The 12,421-nt window shown below is 34.1% G+C and overlaps 1 protein-coding gene across 1 annotated transcript; it reads left to right on the top strand.

The window, feature by feature from the left end:
- The first annotated feature begins 2,531 nt into the window (after positions 1-2,531).
- LOC127436887 (transcription factor Spi-C-like) lies at positions 2,532-5,823 on the top strand. Its single transcript, XM_051691376.1, has 5 exons — positions 2,532-2,592; positions 2,905-2,989; positions 3,139-3,260; positions 3,351-3,444; positions 3,943-5,823. Exons 1-5 carry the CDS (start codon positions 2,590-2,592, stop codon positions 4,398-4,400), a joined length of 762 nt encoding a protein of 253 aa, XP_051547336.1. The 5' UTR covers positions 2,532-2,589; the 3' UTR covers positions 4,401-5,823.
- The last annotated feature ends 6,598 nt before the right edge of the window (positions 5,824-12,421 follow it).

Genomic DNA, 12,421 nt, shown 5'->3' with positions numbered 1-12,421 from the left:
ATTGTCATCTTCCACTGCTTTTTTTTTTTATGAGTCAAACTGATTTGACGTTATGTTCACATTTGTGATGTTGAAATTGTTTTGTGCAAAAGCACTGAAGATTTAAAGGACCAGTTGAAGACCACTGAAGATTTTTAAGTACCAGTTGAGTGGTCACATACAGTGGAGGAAAAGGCAGAACGTTTTGATACCTTTCAAGTGCAGTTTTCCACATTTTATCTTTCACAGCAGGCAAGAAACTATTCCACAGTTAAACCCTTTCAAGCCAACCACCGAACAACTGAACAAACTTACTGTATGTGTGCATACTGTACACACATTTCGGTAATACTTTACAGTAAGTTCAGTTTGTTAACACTAGTTAACAACATTAGTTAACATAAACTAACAATGAACAATACTTTTACAGCATTTATTAATCTTGGTTAATGTTAATTTCAACATAAACTAACCTTTTTAAAATCGAAAATTGTTTATGTTACCATTTGTTAATGCATTATTAACTAGCATGAATCAACAATGAACAATTGTATTTTTATGAACTAACATTAACAAATATAAATAAATGCTGTAAAAAAAAATATTGTTCATTGTTAGTTCATGACACCTAATACATTTACCAGTGTTAACAAATGAAACCTTATTACAACGTGCTACATTCTTTACTTTAATAGACCTGCTGTACAATACAATGCAGTAAAGCAACAATAATATATTGGGATTCAAGATAGTTTACCTTCATTAATTATTTCAATGGAATGTTACATATTATGTACATTAACAGTCACAAGTTTGAACACATTTTAGTAAAACTGTAAAGTCATTAAACTATAAAATAACACAAATGGAAGCATGAGAATTGTAGTGACCAAAAATGTTAAACAAATCAAAAACTTATTTGCATTTTAATTTAATACAATTATTTTTTGTACATTTTAAACACTACTGAAGGAGTTCCCATGTATGTTAGCCCATTGTTTGCTACTTTTCATTCACTATCTGGTCCAAGAAAAAAAAAAAAAAAGCAAAACATCTGCAAAACTACATCTAGTTTTGTAAAGAAATGTACTGTGTACGTAAGCACAATTTATATTTGCCTATAGAACTTATTACAAGATTTCAAGCATTAGCCCCTGAATCAAACGGTTTTTTACGATCATAGGCAACATAAACTCTCCAAGTGTGTCCAAACGTTTGATTGACAGTAGAGACACAGCAGTTTAGTTTACAATGTGTTATGTTGTGTGTCCTGATAGAAAATAATAGACAAATGATTTATAACTGATTTACTGCTGTCAGTGAGATTAATTGTTTGCACAGTTTGGGGCCATATGCTGTACTTCCATCCAAAAGAATACATTTCTAATTTATAGATTATGCACCTGAACATATAGCGGTAATCTCTGTCAACTGTGTCTACGTGATCCCATAAAATTGACCTTGTTGTTTTGTCAGTGAGCCCTGTCTACTTTCATTCTCTGCATACCTGAAAGGGGAACTCCGCAAGTCAATCAGTTGATATTTAAAACTTGTGTCAAGACAACATGAAATAAAAAAACTGTTGTTTTATGAGCTCAGAACAACACTGTGCATTAAAGTGAACATCGTGTATTTCAGAAATGAAAGAATTGCCACATTTTACAATAATAAAAAAAAAAATGAGACATCATTTTCATAGTTTGCATTCTGCTTGTGGAATATTTTCTATTTTTTATAAAAACAATTTCTGACATCTTCTTTGCCTGTCATTTAACAATTGTGCATTGGCTCAGTAGATAACACGAAGTTGGAAATGAGTATGCTTAACACGACACATTTCACCTGAAGAATGATTTTGTAAATTCGCAAGAAGCACGCATGTCCCCAAAAGGAAAATATATCTCACAGAATGTTGCAAAGTTGGCACATTGTTGCTCCCAAACAAACTTTTATTCTGACCAAACACATGATGTTTTGAGCTACATACTCTTCCTTAGACTCTTACAGACTAAATACTTCACAGTCACATAATGGTGACATAATCTGGTTTAAAAAATGTCAGAAACAGTGGTGGCATTTCTAGAAATGCATGAAAGAAGCATGACAATTCATATGAAAATATGATGCCATTTCCCTTAGCTTTTCTTTGCTGTCATTTTTGCAATGATTATCAGATCAGAGATTGTTCAGGGCCTCTAAATGCATTTTTACAGGACGAATAAACTAAGTGCCGTTGAAAGCTTCTGACCAGAAATGCAAATATTCCCCAATACAAAGGAGGATTCCTGGATAAAGTAGTGGTTAGGACTGGTTCTTTCAATCTCTCCCCTTCTTTCCCTCTCTCTCTCTCTCTTTCTTTCTCTCTTTTTTCCATGAATGTAGATATGGAGATAACAGAATAGAGAGACCATGAGAATCCTACCTCGTCTTTATTTCCAAAAAGAGAAGTAGAGTATCATGCTAAAATGACTGCTCCATGTTATGTTGACGTAGCACATTTAAATGGACCAATGTATATAACAGGTTGCTTGCTTAGTTGGACAGTAGCCATTCTTCAATTTATCTGTTCACTTATTATCATTGAGACATTAAGGACATTCCTAGGTCGAAATGGTGAGTTGCCATTGCAAGTCTTTGACTCAAGCGTCTGCTAATTTAATTATAAATTTTTTATCATGTTTTTTTGCAAATTACATAAATTTGACATTAATAAGACTTATAATAATACTTACATTATATATATATATAATGTCAATGCAATAAAATATTTTTTATAACGAATATGACATAATTGAGTATAATCAAACATATAATATGATTATTTATAGTTTTATAAATTTATATTAAATGTATTATTTATATCTCATTATTTTACACATTTTATATAAGTTATATATGTGATTTTTCTAATACAATTTCTTGCAGGGAACTCTTGAAAATGACATCAATCAAGATTTTCAGGATGCCATTGATGTAATTCAGCGTCACTCTGAGATACACTATGACACGGGTATATATCATAAAATTATATTCTATAATATTATATTCTATTCTAATTTATGTTATATTATATTATATTATATTATATTATATTATATTATATTATATTATATTATATTTCCTCTATTGTTTATCGTCTTTTGTTTTTTGATCTTTCAGAAAATAAATACTATGAGAACGTGGAAAGTCAACACTCATCTGCGAGACATGCCATCTCATACTATCAGTTCACACCTCATTTTGAGCCTCCAGGACACATGTATGACTGGAATGAGTCACTGGTATGTTTACAACACACTTCATGACTTTTACTCTCATTGTCAACAGTTAAACACAAATTTTGTGACCAAACATTCTCTCTGTGCCTGTAGGCATGGTCTCACATTGTACCGGATGTATCTATGGGCCCGTTGGGTTCTACTGAGCCAGCATTCTATTCAAATTTACCACAGCGCCATAGAAAAGGTAAGATGAGTCAAAATCATACAAATTGGTTGTGTTTACTCATACTCCAACACTATGCATAATTCTGATAGACATCCCTGAAATGGCTACATTTACATTAATGCATTTGGAAGAAACTTTATCTAAAGTGACATTGCATTCAAGCTACACATTTTATTTATGTGAGTTCCCTGAGAATTGAACCTATGATCTTGGCATTGCTAAGTCATGCTCTACCAGTTGAGGTATACAGTAACAGGAAAGTATGAGTTGATCTTGAACGGACTACATCACTGTAAAGTGATTTGTCTTTTTACCCTAAAAAGGGGCTTTGTGTGGTAGCTAAATTAACTGGTTTTATTCAAAAGTATTATTTAGTATTACTGAATCAACCCAACTACACTGGTTACACCAACAAAATCTTTAAAATCTTTAAAATCTTACCAGTAAAATCTTTACTGGTAAGATTTTAAATAAGTGCTTCATGCAACTGTATTTCGCATTTCTCTTCCTCAACAGGTCGAAAAAAGTTACGCTTATATGAGTATCTTCACGAGGCTCTCCATGACGACAACATGGGTGACTCCATCCAGTGGACAGACCGAGGGAGCGGCATCTTTCACTTCATCTCCAAAAATAAAGAGAAACTGGCTGAGTGCTGGGGTCAACGCAAAGGCAACCGCAAGGCCATGACCTACCAGAAAATGGCACGCGCCCTCCGCAACTACAGCCGCACCGGTGAGATTGTGAAAGTGCGTCGCAAACTGACTTATCAGTTTAATCCAGCAATACTGCAGAGACTGAGTACACTGTCATCCAGGGAGATGGCTCTTCATCAGCAAAACTCTGCTGAGCATGTGTATTACAGCTCTGCTGTACCTGACTGTCATTACTGGTATGGGCAGTACTCATACCAGGATGAGTATGACCTCGCCAATGTACTGACAATGCACGAAGTCCCAAAAACATCTCAGTGATCTCCAAATGAAATCACGAGGCAATTCCTTTCATTCCATGAATTCTGAATACTACTCTCTATGTCTTTTGCACTGTGGGTGATGCTTTCAAATAAACGTTTAAACTGATGAGAAGTAAATGCAGTAAATAAAGCCATTTTAGTGATAAGCATGAAAATTTGGACTCTTTAAGTATTTGGACACTGTTGGACACTTAAAAATGTTAGAATTTTATTGCATTGAAATATCAGAGTGTTAAAAAAAAGTGGTATCTGCAAACAAATGACCTTTTTCTTAGACCTTTTCTTGCTAATACTTTAAACAAACTGGTTAAAACTGGTTAAAAGTAACCGACTAGGTTAGGTTAACTACTTATTTTAGGGAGATTTTTAAGCAATATGTCAAGAAAATGTCCTGGTCATATTTTACTCAATAAAATAAAAATAAAATAACACTAATAATACTTAAAATACTACTACTACTACTACTACTACTACTACTACTACTACTACTAAAGAAATTATATTTTGCAGGAAATGAGGCAATATAAATTTTGACATTGTGATATTATTTTCATGATAATCACACACATTATATATTATTATATAATATTATTATATAAACACGATATATGTGTGTGTATAGTATATATGTGTGTACAGTATACTGTATACTGTATATATGAAAAGTATTTATAGATCATAGTACTGGTACTGTCTTTAATTTTTGCTGAAATAAATGTGTAAAAACCAGTGCTGCGGTAATGAGAATTGGTGAGAAATTACCTTAAGTGTTCATAAAATAATGTCACAATGCAAAAACTCTTAATGGACCTAAATGTTGGCTTAAATTTCTGTATGCAATATAAGCAAGAATGTTCATACAGTACCATGACTAATTTTTAATAATTACATTTTCTTTGGGGTAACTGTGTGTCTGTTGTGTCTGTTTCTTTCTTTTGTGTCTTTCTTCTACACTAACTTCTATATTACTCCTGCTACGATTGGGACTTGGCAGTGTGACACTTCAGATATTGTTTTATATGATGTATTGCTTATATTTTGTAGATTGCTTTGGGTGAAAGTGTCTGCTACTTTCTCATTCTTTCTTTGTGATTATCTCTGCTTCACTCAGCTTGTATGTGTAAGGGGCTGAGCAGATTTATTTTTTTATTTTTTTTATCGCTAAAATAAATCTTCCAGTATTGATAATCCCAATTCATTTGTTTGTTAATTTTTTTTGTAAAAGCTAGAAACCACTGTATAAACGTATGCCCTGATTGTTCTGCAAAATGCAAAGAGCCAAGCTCTTATCTAGTTTTACAGAGACACAATTGCTTTGTGTTGTATTTTCAAACCAATCTCAAATCACCTTCCTCTTTGTAAGATAACAATCAAACACTAATGCAGTGCTGCTGTATAATTTTCAGACTGGACAGTAAACACTGGCCTCATGCAATTATGTCAGATGTTATAGCTGAAGTTTTAAACAATGCATTTAACTAATTTCTGTGCATTTCACTTTGTGTTTCTCAACCTCCAAGTTCTTGACCCTGAGAGCATAAATGAATGTGTGTGCTCCGTGGAGCCTGTGTGTCATTGTTATGTGGCTGTGGTTGTTTTCTCTGAGAGTGAAGAGAATGTGGTTACTGGTTCCATAAAGGTGGACACAAGAGAAGTGTGTTCGAAGGAGATCAGTGTGTGTGTGTGTGTGTGTGTGTGTGTGTGTGTGTGTGTGTGTGTGTGTGTGTGTGTGTGTGTGTGTGTGTGTGTGTGTGTGTGTGTTTGGGCCCACAGAAACTGTGGTTTAGGGTCAAAAGATGGCTGCTGATTTATGTACAGTCATAGATCATGGTCAAAAGGCCTGTTCAATCCCCTGTCCCTTGCTATTGATAAATAGAAGTCAGCGCCATTGCAAAGAGAGAATCAGTTTTGATTGGAAAGTACACTAATTGCAACAAAGGTCTATTCAATTTTATTGGTCAAATCTACAGTACATTAGTTTGGTTATTTTGGTTATTCATTAATACAAGGTCACTTGTAACAGAAATGCCAACAGCAAGGACCACAGAACTTACTCTACACTAACATGGTAAGAACAGATCAATTTAATAGTTTTGCAATTCAACTTTTTTTCTACAGTGGCCCAATACATTTATTTATTTAGTCTATTTAGAGTGTACTTGTCTAGCAGTATGCTGTACATTATATATATATATATATATATATATATATATATATATATATATATATATATATATATATATATAAAATGTACAGGTTCACCAAAGTGGCATTTGAAAAAAAATTTCAGAACTTCTTAAACTACTTCAAAGAGTTCTCATCAAAAAATCCTCCACATGCAGCAATGACAGCTTTGCAGATCTTTGGCATTCTAGTTGTCAGATTGTCCAGATACTCAGGTGACATTTCACCCCACACTTCCTGTAGCACTTGCCATAGATGTGGCTGTCTTGTTGGGCACTTCTCACGCACCTTACAGTCTAGCTGATCCCACAAAAGCTCAATGGGGTTAAGATCCATAACACTCTTTTCCAATTATCTGTTGTCCAATGTCTGTGTTTCTTTGCCCTCTCTAACATTTTCTTTTTGTTTTTCTGTTTCAAAAGTGGCTTTTTCTTTGCAATTCTTCCCATAAGACCTGCACCCGAGTCTTCTCTTTACTGTTGTACATGAAACTGGTGTTGAGCGGGTAGAATTCAATGAAGCTGTCAGCTGACGATACGTGAGGCGTCTATTTCTCAAACTAGAGACTCTGATGTACTTATTCTCTTGTTTAGTTCCACATCTCTTTCTGTCCTTGTTAGAGCCAGTTGTCCTTTGTCTTTGAAGACTGTAGTGTACACCTTTGTATGAAATCTTCATTTTTTGGCAACTTCAAGCATTGTATAGCCTTCATTCCTCAAAACAATGATTGACTGATGAGTTTCTTTTTTGCCATTTCTGACCTAATATTGACATTAAGACATTCCAGTCTGTTGCATACTGTGGCAACTCAAAAACAAACACAAAGACAATGTTAAGCTTCATTTTAATGAACCAAATAGCTTTCAACTGTGGCGGTGATATAATGTTGATATAATGGCAAGTGATTTTCTAGTACCAAATTAATAATTTAGCATGATTACTCAAGGATAAGGTGTTGGAGTGATGGCTGCTGGAAATGGGGCCTGTCTAGATTTGATAAAAATTACTTTTTTCAAATAGTGATGGTGCTGTTTTTTACATCAGTAATGTCCTGACTATAATTTGTGATCAGCTGAATGCCACTTTGATGAATTAAAGTACCAATTTCCTTTCGAAACAGCAAAATCTGTACATTATTCCAAACCTTTGGCTGCCAGTGTACATTTTTGAGGAGCACTGCAGACAGGAATCTAGAAGGAAATCCCTATGGGAAAACAGTAAGAAAGAAGCTTAAGTCACATAGAAGATAAAATCATCTTCTGTTGATTGACACTAATGCTTGTTTGTAATGCAATGGCAGCAAGATTTTTCTGTGCCATATCAACTAGTGAAGTTGTGGACACTCCTGGAGAACATTTCAGCAATGCATTAGAACAAAAAGAGTCCCAGCTGTAGCTCTCTGCACCTGTAGCTCAGCAGGTGAACAATTTAGCCAACACTTTATATGCCTTTGTGCCATTCTTGCACCTGATTTCTATCTTAAATTCCCTTTACTCTTTTTAACAGGTCATGGAATCTCTGGCTGAAGCAAACAGATCTGACTCATATACGGATTGTGATACAAGTTGCAGTGTTGCTGAAGTACACAATCAGTCATCAGTCCTTCACAGTGCTTCTAACGCGTAAGATTTAAATGCCCTAAACAGACCAGAGAGGCCTTTAACTCAACATTCAACATCTGAAAAAAGTGCTGAATCATGTGCCAGCATTACACCTGCAGAGAAAGGTCAGTTCTGCTTTTGTGGTTTATTTAGATGCTATCTAGGATGAGAATTAACCTTGGGGAACTGGAGCTCGGGAGCAGTCCGTCCTGCCCATAACTGTCGAATAGAATCTCAGTCCTCCCTCATTTTCTCTGGTCTTGTGTTCACCATTGATGTATCATAATAAAGGCTCAATTGTGCATTGTTTTATGGTAGACAGTTTCCAGAGGACTCTGCCCACCCCATCATGCACAACACACACCCGCATACACATACGTACACATACACATACTTTGATTTCTCATATCTCATATGATTTGAGGACATCTCATATTTCATAGATAAATTATCTGGTAACGCTTTACAATAAGGTTATTTTTATATTTATATTTATTATATATTACACTAAAATCATGTTACCACATATAATGTTTACCTCTTGTGGCTTTTGAAGCAATATGCATTTTAACATTATGGACTGAACCCATTCACTTCCATTGTAAGTGCCTCACTGAAACCACAATTTTTCCTTCTTCTTTTTTTTTAATAAATGAGGTACAAGTCTAAATAATTTTTTGTGGTAATCAACATTATGCCACAAATATTTTGATTGAGCTTAATTGCTTTGAACCTGAAACAATCCTTTAACTATTGTGTTGCCTAATGTTAATGTATACAACCTTTTTTAAAGTGTTACCGCTCATAAAGATGATGAGATGCTAATCCTCAACCCTAATCCTAAACTTAACCCTCACAGAAACTGGTTGATATCAGTAGATTTAAAGTACCACTTGATTTGACCAATTTCTGAGCTTTTTACTGTTTTTCACAATATTTGTTCATAGGTCATTATTAAAGGTAACACTTTATTTTGATGGTCCCAAATAGATATTTAACTAACTATAAGTGACTTATCAACTGGCTTGCTATAGCTAGTAAACAGTGTTTCAACAAACATTCAGTAGACTTTCAGTAGCCTGTATATAGATCTCTATTAATGACCTACTTATATTATTGCTGAGAACATCAGTTTATTAATAGGTCATTAATAGAGATATATATATATATACAGGCTACTGAAAGTCTACTGAATGTTTGTTGAAACATTGTTGAAACACTGTTTACTAGCTATAGCAAGCCAGCTGATAAGTCACTTATAGCCAGTTAAATATCTATTTGGGACCATCAAAATAAAGTGTTACCTTATTAAATCATACGGCCTTATGACTTATGATATATGGCTTACAAGTATAGCCAAACCTGAATACACTCAATCACACACACAACAAACAAAAAATGTTCAACCACAACTGTTTTCATGATTGCAGGGAAAATGCTGCATCTATTCCACTTCCTGTTTGAAGTGCTAGAGGACCCAGGCATGGCTCACTGTGCGAGCTGGGTGCCAGCTTTGGCTGGTGTCTTCTGCTTTTCTGCCAGGCACAAGGAGAGAGTGGCAGAGTTATAGGGGCAGAGGAAGGGCAACCGAATGCCTATGACCTGTCAGAAAATGTCCTGTGCCCTGAGAAATTACTCACGCTCGGGAGAGATCATTAAAGTGAAAAAGAACTTACCAGTTCAGTGTTGCTACTCTGTCAATTTTGAGAAATCAACATGAAATAAAGAATGCACCATGTGGATCTAAATGACAGCTGAGTGACTGCTATTATCGTGTTGTAGAGCATGGCTCTGTTTGTTTCCAGTGTGTTACAGTCAAAATGTGTTATTCTTATGGCAACTTAATAGGCTTGGTAACAGTAGAATGCTAAAGTTAGATTCTATTTCGTTCCTGCTTCACCAGTCGATTGTGTTTTGTGCCAATCTAATCAGCCATGATGTTGTATTTTATATAGCAGACTCTAAAATACATGTTTTATGCATGTTTTGCAGTTTTTTTGTATGTTGTATCCATTTAAAAGGAATCTCTTGAATAATAAACATATGGCTTGTTAAATAATACACAAATATGTATATATATATATATATATATATATATATATATACATATATTTCAAAACATGTCAAGCTTTTTCATTATACAATAATATAATATATGTCTCTTGATTTTCTTTCTTTACCAGTCATAAAAAGCAGGCATTTTTCATAAAAGTTCAAATAAAAAATTAAGGTTAAACAACAAATAAAAACTATTATAAAATATTTCCTTATTCCTGTACAGCTTATGAGTCCCCAATGGGTGGCAATGCTGCTACACTGTTTTGTTGCTATAGTAGATTTTAATTTAGTGGATTAGACTGTCATTATTTTACTGTTGTGTTTTGTTTATTTGAGGAAGCTGTTGCTGAGAAAGAATATATGTTTGTGGAGAAACATATACAGTATTTGATTTTCCCTATGTTTATATTGGACAAAAATAAAAGCACTGTAGATACATATCTGTTTAACTTGTGGCCATGATCAGTCACTAATAATTAATAATGCTGTTCACTAAATCAACCATCTTTCCATGTGCTGTACAAAAGTGGATCATTAGAAGTCAGAATTTTCTAAATGTATTTTCTTTATATACATATAACTTCAGTGTCCCTTAAAGCATTTGGATGCTTAAACCACATGTAAAAATGCATGAATTTCTTTGCATTAGATAAAATCAATGCATATGGTATTTGATCCTAAACATTTTCTCAGAAGTTACCACTTTTTTGCCATGTTTACAATGACATCTAACTGCATGTCTTAAGATGGAGATACTGTATATTTACACAGGTGTCCTAGCAGAGTGACGATGTGTATACAGTACATCATCACATTAACTATAACCATGTTCATTTGACGACCAGAAAGTGTCCAATTTTGAATAGTATATCTATTGTTTTATAATTTAAAACCTAACCAACTTTTTTTTGTGTGATTTTTTTGTTGTTGTATGAAATATTCACTGTAAAAAATGAATTGTTGAGCAAAGTGAAACAATCACGGCAACATGATGCAGCATGGTTTTTGAGTTCTCTCAGCAAATGTCTTAATAATTGTCCTCAGTAACATTGCTTTGTTTGGTCAATTTGAATTTGTTAGTTCACTAAATGCAAAAATACTTGTTGAGAGAACTACTTATTTCTTGTTCAGCCAACAATCAATTCGCAATGCGAGAACTTTCATTTTGTCACCATTTCAATCTTATATGTGGTTTTAAATATTTTTACATGACATTAACTGCAATTTTTGCCTCTGAAGAAAGATATGTATTGCAAGGCAAGACAGTAAGTACAGTTGTTTAAAATAGACACACAACAGACCTCAACCGTTAACACACAAGCCTCAATAACGGTATCAATCAGCAAACCTCATTAAGTTAAAAGATGAGCTCTTAACATCACCACACAACAATTAACTAACAGTGGCAGCAAAAAACAACAATAAAAGCATGTGATATTATTTAGTAGTGTGATAAAATCACTTACTTTTTCTGTGTAAAGTTATAGCCAATTTTACAGCTTCATCGCCATGACGATGTAAGGTCAGCAAACCCTAAAACTCTAAAATGACAATTTAAACAACTCAGCTCAAATAATACATGAGTTTTAACAGAAGAATGAATGTAGGTGCTTTTATAAATATATAAGCTTCACATTTCTGCTTGTAGACCTCCCATTCACTTCCATTGTAAGTGCCTCACTGTAACCTCGATCTTTGCTTTTTCTAAAGAAAAGGAGAGACGAGTTGAAATTATTTTTTCTGGTAATCACTATTATGCCACAAATGCTGTCGATTGAGCTTAACTTGTATTGAAGCTGGAATATTCCTTTAATTTTTTTCAGTGAAAAATTTTCTTCAAAATAAATATCTCTTTGATACAGTATTTTTCTTCTAATTTATACATTTGTAAGTGTGGCTTAAGTGTCCACATACATTTTGGGACCACTGTGAACATGCTGTCTAGTTGAGGATCATTATCTTCACTGGCATTATCTTCACAGTGCAGTGCAAATACTGATGACTGAAGAGGGTGAAGAGGACCCAGATCTGTTGATAGTGTCCCACTGGAACACACAGATTCTTGCTTTCCTCTTTCTGTTCTATATAATCCCTCAACCTCTCTTTTATTCACAGAGTGGAATCTATTTATGCAGCTTGGATTCATTCTTTCCATAATGGATCACTACATCTGAAG

The sequence above is a fragment of the Myxocyprinus asiaticus genome, chromosome 47 (assembly GCF_019703515.2).
Source record: "Myxocyprinus asiaticus isolate MX2 ecotype Aquarium Trade chromosome 47, UBuf_Myxa_2, whole genome shotgun sequence".
In the NCBI taxonomy this organism is placed as follows: Eukaryota; Metazoa; Chordata; class Actinopteri; order Cypriniformes; family Catostomidae; genus Myxocyprinus; species Myxocyprinus asiaticus.
The sequence above is the reverse complement of the archived record's forward strand: the minus strand, read 5'-3'. Positions and strand labels throughout refer to the sequence as shown.